The sequence below is a fragment of the Fukomys damarensis genome, unplaced genomic scaffold (genome assembly GCF_012274545.1).
Source record: "Fukomys damarensis isolate Sample0158 unplaced genomic scaffold, DMR_v1.0_HiC HiC_scaffold_5, whole genome shotgun sequence".
NCBI lineage: Eukaryota > Metazoa > Chordata > Mammalia > Rodentia > Bathyergidae > Fukomys > Fukomys damarensis.
Genome location: NW_022900917.1, coordinates 57,353,345 through 57,363,450, shown reverse-complemented (window position 1 = coordinate 57,363,450; position 10,106 = coordinate 57,353,345). Strand labels below are relative to the sequence as shown.

Here is a 10,106-nt window from a genome sequence, read left to right as displayed (position 1 = left end):
TTTTTTTTATTTTTTTTTTTATAATTTTTTTTTTTTTTTTTTTTTTTTTTAAGGAACAGTAGTCATTTTATGTTGGGTTCCAGTCCCAATAGCTCCTCACATGCTCTGGATCTTCTTCAGCACCTGCACTGTGGGACGGCTGGTAAAGAGTCATGAGCTGCGATTATTATCATGCAGTGAGTCCCGAACGCTGGAAGAGCGAGGCTGTCACTCTTCCAAATGGGTCACATAACACCTTTCTGGCATTTCCTCCACCATCCATCAATTCACAATTAACTTCTTGACAATTTCTTTTTTCTTCTTTCCTTCCGGTTGACAAAGCAGGTGTCTTCTTTGAATGTCTTAGCAAGAGCCCTAACTCCTGTGGTCACCAGTCGCTTCCCAGAGGACATGCTTTAACTTCTCCTCCCCCACAGCGGTCATGGCTGAGTGCGGGGCCGCATCAGTCTCATTTGCTGCCTGTGCCTGATGAAAGAATGAAGCACCTCTTCTATTTGCTTGTTTCACCTGCAAAGTTCATATTTTCCAGCTCCCGGTCTACCGCCCAGATACACCGCATTATATGCATTGGGAAGTAAATACACTTCTAATACGTCGTACTAAGATGCTTTGACTACATCTTTCTGTCCCCTTTTAGTAAATAGTTTAATCTCCTGTGATAGTTTTAAGCCCTGAATTTGACAGTACAGCTTATCTGGGATAATAACGTAGTAACCACAACATCTTATGCCATCTGTATAATATCAAATACATTTTTATACCAGCATTAATAAACCTTAGTTACAAAAATCCAAGATATTAACCATATCAGTGCCACATGCTTTTCCCCTCCATAATCTCACAATGCATTCTGCCAGAAGTGCATCAAAACAATTTTTGGCTTTATAGCTGATATGTAACTATGGCAATGAAACAGAGCCATAGTAATCAAGTTTAATGACCAACGTAAAGTAAAATGCTAAATATTGTAGTTGCTGATATTTTTCATAAAATTTTTTTTTTAAAAACTTGGGTTAAGACTGCACAACCAACATTCACATAAAATTCCAGACCTCTGTGACAGATGGCTTAGGAAAAAGAAGCCATGTGACTGGGCTGCAGAGTTTTATAGTGCAAAACCCATAAATAGTGCAGATTCGATCTCTGAAAAATACCAACTATTCCAAGACAACACTCACATATATTTTAGTTTTTACAGGAAAAAAATTTAAATAGTAAATTTAAAAAATGAGAGACTCTGGGAGTTGTTATGATTGTACATCTTGAGTAATCAGAGCTTGATTGAAAGAAAAAATCACTTCTAATATTTAAAAGAGTCACTTTCTATGCCCTGTGCCCCAGCCAGTTGCTCTGAGCACCTGACTTCCTTCATTGGTAGGAAGCGGGCTGCACGTTGGGGAATGGGGTGCAGATGGGCTTTAAGTAAGCCACAGATGCATTCAACAATTACACACAGTAACTGAGGAAGGTCTCTTTCTGCCCATAGATGGGGATCACATTTACAGCATGGGTTTTTATTCAAAGCCGTATCAATAGGCATCACTTTTCTGTGCTTGAAGCTCCAAAAGGCAGCACAGAAAAAGCAGGGAGGTGGGAGAGATGGGTGGCAGGGAGGGGCTAGAGCTGACATGGCCAGATCCTCCCTCCACCTCCAATATTCTGATTTCTCAAAGTGTTGCTTGGGATCCTTACGTTAAATAATTATGTTAAATAATTTAAATTTTAAGGTTTTTCTTTTTTTGAAACTAGGTATAAATCTAATACTATTTGGGTCCTTTCCAACTTAGGAGGGACATCAAATGGCATTTATTTCAGCAACTTTTGAGTTACACATGTTATTTTCCACTTATATATTCATTAAATTATTACAAAATCACTGAATATGTCCATTACACTGTATCTGGGAGAAAAGAGAAATTGAAAAGAAAGCTGTTCTTGCCATCAAGGAGCTTATTTTATGCAGACAGATTTTTAGTGAAAAGTAATTTAATAAATGTATTATAAATTATTTTTAAATTCAAAGTTGAAAGAGTTCTTGCTTATGATTTTGTCTGCATTATAAAATAAGCAGTTACCTAAATGTCCAACAAATTATGAATTAATGAAATTATGGAATATTATTAAATGGTACATTATGTGAACAGTAAAATGATAATTATGCGTACTGCCTATGAAGCCAGAAAAATCCTTCTATGACTGAAAATAGGAAATACTATCATGGCATTTCTACTATGCTTACAATGAAAGAGAGCTAGCACATAAATTACTGTATCTAGAAAATAAACTTGTAGCTGCTCTCCTCCATTATTTTCCAGAAAAGTGATAATATTATTTTGTTTAACAATTAAAAATTACACATTCAAAGATGGCGATGATGTAAAAATAAGATTGTTTTCCCTTAAGTGCTCTGATTATGAAAATTACTAATTTTCACAACATTGATAACTTAAGACAGCATTGTGTTTATTCCTTGACAAGCTTTCTCTTAGCCAGGATGGGGCACTTGAAATCTCCTTCTGAGTTGGCTAAGACACATTACAGGCTCTGTTCCTTCTACCTGGGTTTTTACAAAGTGTCCTGACTTTCCTCTGGCAGCTCCCTTCCCTGCTTTGTTTGGGGAGGGGAGTCTTTCCTGTACTGAATGCTCTCCTAAATATGCTTTCAAATAGGCCAGGTATTAATATGTAGATGATATAAAAAGATTTCATTCTCAATGAAAATTGAGCATTAAGACTATTAAGATAATGAAATTGAAAAAATATTTAATACAATAGAATGATGGAGTGGAGAGAATTAACTAATATAAGATGTCAAATTTGAATGAAATTTATAAACAATTCCCCCAATCTTTGGGACTTGAGGCCATATTATGGGCTGATGATCTGCATGCTGTAAGGTCTTAAAGGAGTCAAAAAGAAAAAGAGAGGGCCGGGGATTTAGCTCAGTGGTTCTGCTGCCTGCCTTGCAAGTACAAGGACCCCAGTACCACAAACAAAACAAAAACAAAAACAAAAAAACCTTATCAAAAAGAAAAAGAGTCAGACTGGTATGAATTCAGATTTTGGTTAAAACAGCACCACTCAAAAAAAATTTCTCATTATCTCTCTACTACCATTTCTTCCTCTGCAAAAATGGAGAAATATTATATATTTTACAAAGTTTCTAGAAATATTCTAAAAATGATTCACATGGAGAAAGTGCTTTTGCATGGTACTTGGCATATAGTAGGTGTTCATCAAATGACAAGTAATTATAATAATAATCTGCCTAGATTTTTGAATACCAAAAGAGACTAGGGTCACTGCACAGAAGGTTAAAGAGCCAGCTATTAAATCCCTAGTTCCTCCATGCAATTCAATCAGTAACTCCTGACTCAACACCATCACTAAAAATATGGTACAATCAGGTCTGATGTTAAAGTTACAGAAAAAATTGCTTTGGGGTTCTAACCATCCCAAGGGCCACCAGGCTATTCCTGATAAGAGGCAGTAAGAGTGGTGCTGCAACATCATGTTGTTTCCAGGCCTTGTTCAAGCACAAAACAGACTTTGAACTTTAAACATTTCAAGCAAGTGTCAATTTTTTGTTTTCTTTTAAGGCACACTGTGCATATGTCATTTTGTCTAAACAGGTGGGGAAAACACCAAAACAAACAACAGAATGCTTGGCAAGTAGCAGCGATGAGGATAAAGATAGACTCTGAAGCATGTTCCTACCTCTGTCGATCAGGGTAGAAGAAGAAGAAAAATGGGGAGCGTATCTGACTTAGGCTGGCCCAGGCTCCTGGGTGCCCTGGAGGAAGCCCCCAGCTAATCTAGGAAGTCGCTCTGCTCATTTATACCGTGGGCTGTGCTCCTGTCCCAAGTCACAGTGGCCTGATGAAAAGGGAGGTGTTTGGATCTGTGTCACGTTTATGTTTCACAACTCATACTAATTGAAATTTAAAATGGGAAACATTATGTACATCTTAGAACTAACAAAAGTACTGGACTCAAAAGATAGCTGATATTGTAGATGACACTACCTTTAATCTTCATGATATCCATTGTTTTTTTCCTGACTTGATTCCTTAAAGGGATCCTTAAAACCATGCAAGCCAATGTGTTGTGCACAGGCCAAATGATATTTTAATAAGTAAATAATTTGCTTTCAAGTATTTTATTTTTGGGATGTGAAGGGTTCTGGCCTGGGCACCGACTAGCAAAGTCAGACAAACACTGATGGTCCAGCACACGGAGCATAACTGGGCACTGGTGCTTGGTGGGCACTGGTTGCATGGATGGGTGACAACATGCACTACCATGAGAGCCTTCAGGGCTGGGAAGGGCTGGAGGGACAAAGTGTCGTAGTGTACAGGACTAAGGAAAGGAAAAAAAGAACACAGCCTACTCATGTCGCCCTACATTAATTTTAGGTTGTGTAGGAACTCAAAAGTTTTCTTGTCCGTCTAAAATCAGCATCGGCTCTCATGATTTTCATTAGAGTAGTGCTTTTGGAAATGACTGATTTAAATCTCCCATTAAACTCAGAGTCAGTTGTGTGTTTGCAGACAACATGAAAAAAATCTGTGTTTGTCCCAACAGGTACCCATGAAGTCAATTTTGAGGGTAGTGGGCTTTGACTTGATTTTACAAAGGATGTGACAGTGTTATTATTTTATCATCATCATCATCATCATTATTATATGTTAAGATGGTCTTGCTAAATTGCAGAGGCTGACCTTAAACTCACAATTGTTCTGTCTCAGCCTTCTGAGTAGGTAATATTACAGGCATGTGCCACCACACATGGCTCAGTATGATCTTTAATTCATTTTTCTCTTGGGTACTCTAAGCAACTGAAGAGATGATTATTGCATAAAAGACTGGATGAAACCAAAGGATGTGAGAAATCTGCCATCACCCAAGTACTGACATAATTCCCCTCAAGCTATCTGTCCTGCCCTGGGAGTAACCCATCTCACTTCTACAAACCCAGACCTCCACCTGAAATAAGGCAGGCACAGTTCCCAGAGGACCACTGCCTTCTTCCTGACTGTTCTTAGACTCCTTGAAAACAGTCTGTGAGTGAAACTACCCTGTGGGGGCAGTCCAGCACTTACAGAGCTTTTGGTTTGTACCTACTGTGAGTCCACTTACCAGGATGTCTTTCTAATACATCAAAAATGCTTTGGCTGGTTGTATGCTTGTGAACCCAGCTACCAGAGAGTCTAAGAAAAAAGGGTTACAAGTTTGAGGTCTACCTGGGTAGTTTAGTGAGACCCTGTCTTAATAAGGACTGGAGGTGTAGCTCAGTGCTCTCTAGGTGCCAAATTAAAGCGAGAGGCGAAAGAGAGGAGTGTGGGGGTGGTGTGTGTGTCGGGGGGGGGATGTTTAGCCAGGGAGGTATAGTGTAAGGTGAAAATTAGGCATCCTGCGATCTTATTTCTGAATAAGAAACTCAAGAGAAATAAACACACCAACAGTCTGCCACAGGGAAAACCTCTAATCGAGTGGAAAGAGACTCAGGCTAGCATTCACTGCGGAGGAAAAGGCTGTTTACATTCAAGCCTACAGCAAGGAAAAGGTGCAAAGGTCAACATGGACACCCAGAAGGCCCACAGGGGGCTATGCTTGCTCATAGGCTGACTTTCAGGGTGTTTCCTTGGCTTTTCTCACTTTTGACAAGACACACATTTATTGTTTGTTTATTTCAGGGATTTGGGGGAATTCTCCTACATTTAGAAAATAAGATTCACTCAGGACAGAATCCTACAAACTGTTATAGCTGTGTGGGGTTGTGTTCGTGTCTAAGAGCACTGGGAAGGATTCCACAGGGACAGCGCAGATGGCATATTTATTCTAACAACCACTGTGTCGTAGGAGGCAATTTTCATAGGAAAGTGGCTTTTTAAACTCCGGGCATAACCAGCTTCTTTCAAAAGTCTTCCTGTGGACTCTGTCCCTTCCATGCTCATCACTCCTGGGTGGTCTGGCTCCTGCAGCAGGCTGTCACCTGCATGGGGCTCCCCTACCCTAAGCAGGCAGGCTCCCTGCACAGCCACCGTAGTAGCAGGAGGGGGGCATATGTACTAGAAGTCTATTATTTGAATTTTTGAAATGTGCTGATTAAACGAATCAAAACATGTTTCCAATCAAAAACATGTTTTAAAAAATACTGATAAGGAGAAAAGTTCTTCAAATTTTAGTCACCATTGTTACATTGTTTGACAGTCACAATTTAATGGGGTATGGAGCATGTTAAGGTGAACAGAAAAGCCTGAGGAACAGAAAAACATCTAGATGAGATGGAAAGCATCTATCTTAGCAGCATTACTTGAGAACTTTAATGTTAACAATTACAATGTTGGTATTCTTATTCTCACATGACAGCCTAAACCATCAAGTAATAAAGACCTAGGCAGGAAGATATTTTAACATTACAACTAGATGTCTAGTAGAATACTCCTTTATAAAAGGAGAAATTCACTCAGATTTAAAACACGAATTTCAGAATAAAGTTACATTTTAAAATTCACCTATGTCAATAATTTGTGACTAGGATGGCCTTGAATTCAGATAGTGTAGTATTTTCTTTATATTTTCAGAGGATATGTTTTTCTTTGTTTAAGACCCCCGATTGTTTAAAAACTGTTTTGAGTGGTTTTGGCCACCAACTCTTCCTGGGGTTTATTTGGCTTAGCTTTGTCCAGAAGCTAATTCTGATTCTCCTGTCAAGTGCTCAGTGGCACGATGTACCTGCTCTCCCGAAGGCCTGGCAAGGTACAGGCCGGCAGCTGACTGCACAGAGGACGGGTTGTACTTAAAGGGGAAAAAAGAGAAGGGCTTTAATTGCCTGGGTTTCAGGGTTCCAGTTTAGCTCAAGGAATCTCCCACTTAATGCAAAGGTAAAATCTCTTATCAAATTAAGTCTGGGCACCTTATTTCAGCTGGCTCCAGCTGTATAAGCAGGGAAATAATTTCTTGTAAGCAAAGCCCTTTGTGTAAACAGGAATCATTGTGTCCTGCCTGAGGAAATGGCCAAGCTCTACAGCCTCCTCTGAGGTCAATGGGCTCTAGCGTGACAAGTTCCTCACCATCAAAAGCAAGACATGGAGGGTCTTTGTGTGTGTTCATCAGGTCACCGTGAACACGGATATGGATTTCTCATAGTTGGAAAGGAGAGGCTACCGGAAGAATGTGATTAATTTTATGCAGTTCAGAAATGTAGTGTTTTTGTAATGAGCACAGAATTTGATTTTGATTTTGGAGTGCTCTAAGTCCCCAAACCTCCCCGAATCATTGGTTGATTTAATGTGCCTGGGTTTTACAACACATCTTTTGAGAATACTCTGCAACGTAGACCATCTTATGTTATATAACAGTCACGTGTACAATAATAAAAATTCATGGGTCAATTTTCCAAATGTTTTACCAGTTCTGTTTAATCAGATAGTACTTATCATCTTTGGCTTGCAGACAGCAAAAACATCCATTCATGATCGAGATTTATTTCAACAGAAAATTTCTTTTCTTGTATATCAAACTCCCCACAACAAAAAATAGCTCGGAAATCTGTAAATTTTCCCAACTAATCTCCATAGTTCACTTTTCCTCAAACTTCATTACCCTTCTTTCCAGAGGAGGGACTGACCAAGAAATGCACGCTTTCTCCTTTGAACCCAGAGAGTGGATCCCTGCCAAATCTTCCCTTCCTAAGAAGGGCGGGGACGGCTTTGGGGTGGGGGCACAGAGTCATGGTGAATGTGGTTAGGAACATGAAAGGCAGTTTATTCTCACGGTTCAGTCGCCGGCCCACCCTCTGGGTTCTTGGACTGGCCTACCTTGGCATGCAGACTCTGTGGTTTGTTGGAGAGGATGTCTGCGGCTTCCCTGCAGCGGGTGGAAAGGTTCAGGATGGCAGCAGCTGCTGCTATGTGGGTGTCTTCACTACATTGACCGTAGCTATAAGAGCTGGCACCGCTTGGGCTCTGTGTGTGGGCGCCTGCACTAGGCAGTCGATTAGGAAATTTCACTGGATTTGAAAAAGGCTTTGCTGTTGAAGAGAGATTTGATTAGCAATTGCATGTACGTGCTTTTAGTCATTAGATAGATTTGGTTTTTTTTAAGCTATAACTTCTTGCACCAAATATGTGAAGAGTAAATTGAAGCAGGAGCCATTAACCATTGGTATGTTAAATGAAGGTTATTCAGATGGGTTTTAACCAAGGTTCACAGATCAAATGATGTGATTGCTGGGACAGAATGCCTATTCTCTTAATATTTTTGGTATTTACACTTCTTAGGACAAAAACTCCATAACTAATGTTATGGCACAGGTGCACTGGCAACATTTGTGGCAAAAAATTGCAGATAAAAACACATGAGCAAAACCTATCAGGGACTACAGAGAGCTTGAGGCATGCACTTGTAAAAACTGTGTAGGACTCGTACTTCTATTACAGAAAAAATTGTATGCTTCCAATGTTTGTTCTCTGAACAATTTATACTTAGACGTGAAATTACATTGTTATTTGATATGCAGGTTTGTTCTGTACTTAAACTAGTAGAAGTTGTTTTTCATCCAAATAGATGGAACTAAATAGATGGTGGAGCCTTTAATGAGCTGGCATTTTGCATATTCGGGGAGAGTGAGATAAGCAAAGGACAGAGAAGAAATGTTCTCAAGGTGAACAGAAAGGCAATTTAGCTATCAAGGCTGAGTTTCCGTTTTATGTTTCTGTCATGGATTACCAAGGCATCACTTAGAGATAGAATTACACATATTTCTCTTTGCTGTGGGGTGTTTATAAGCATCACTCAAGGTTATGGGAGAAACACCCAAGATTTAATGTGGGCTCTTCATTTGCGATTACTGTTTATTTTAAATATTTGATTATTTTTCATAAAGCAAAATATAAAATATCAGCGAATGTTATTCCTATAAGAATATGAAGATTCATCAAATGTTTTGCAGTTTATAAAATCAATATCCATAGTATACGAATGCACAGAATGCTGTTATTGGCTAGCTTTACCTGAGCTAAGATATTTATATGTCTGTATATTGTGTGTGAATAATATATATGTAACTGTATAAATAAATAGATATAAAACATTATGTGTGTCTAATTTTTTTCTGAATCTAACAGGCTACCAGTGGTCATGTATGTTGGGTGGTACATATTTTTGGCAATAATAAAATATCTTTTGGAAAATAATGTACTGTTCATTGACAGGAAGACTCCTTCAGTCTGTTTAGTAGATATTATTCTCCTCTCCCCTGCTGGGGACTGAACCAGAATTTTGGTCATGCAAGGCAAGCATTCTACCACTGAACTATATCTATAACCCCAGCCCACTTCTGGGTTTTATATTGTTATCTGTAAGCAATACACATAAGATGCATTTTTGGCCAACAAATATTAGAATTTGAATTTGAAGCTTACATTCAGGGAATGGTGGTGTTTTTCGACCTTGCCCTGTTTGTACAAGGGGACGTTTACCAAAAACTTGGGCATCAAAACTGGCATAATCAAATGGTACTTTTCCAAACTTCTCTTGTTCTTTTGACACTGTGGCTCTGGGAGAGGTGATGGCTTGTGATCGGAAATTGAATTCAATTTGCTTCACCAAGCTTGTCCTGGAGAGATGGGAGAGTTAATTCAAAAGAAATACAGTGAAATTGTTGGTGAGTATATTAGTGTCAGGGGTTTCAGTAGGAAGAAGTATCCCTGCCTGTTGGGAACTCACAGAGATACTGCAGTAACCGAGATGTGGCCACACACAGCAAGGGCAGAGTGCTCTGGACCCAGGGTGAGACAAGCTAGGGGTCTCCCTGGTAACAAAATTGCTGCAAGTTCTGTGTCCCCAATCTGCCATTGGTATAACAGGAACACAGAATCCTCTATTCTCCTCACACCGATGTCACTATCACTAAGTATGAGTCAAGGCACTGACCAGGTACTTACATTCTACTTATTAGACATGTTGATCAGATTAAGAATGAATGGTCACAACTGTGCTTAATGTGTAACAGGGGCAGTGCAGATGCCGGGAGATTTGATTCCTGAATTGTTAGCTTTTTTCCATTTTATCCCACCTTCAGGCTGTTTTTTTTTTTTTTTT

At 39.3% G+C, this 10,106-nt stretch overlaps 1 protein-coding gene across 5 annotated transcripts in view; it reads right to left on the bottom strand.

Annotated features, from left to right (window-relative positions):
- Nucleotides 1–10,106, bottom strand: part of St18 (ST18 C2H2C-type zinc finger transcription factor) — a 310,680-nt gene that overhangs the window by 34,120 nt on the left and 266,454 nt on the right. For all 5 annotated transcript variants that reach the window (XM_033760733.1, XM_033760734.1, XM_033760736.1 and 2 more), the window contains 2 exons: nucleotides 9,428–9,621; nucleotides 7,823–8,034 (listed from right to left, as the gene is read on the bottom strand). In XM_033760733.1, coding sequence (XP_033616624.1) covers nucleotides 7,823–8,034; nucleotides 9,428–9,621 — 406 coding nt within the window. The remainder of the gene's footprint in view (nucleotides 1–7,822; nucleotides 8,035–9,427; nucleotides 9,622–10,106) is intronic.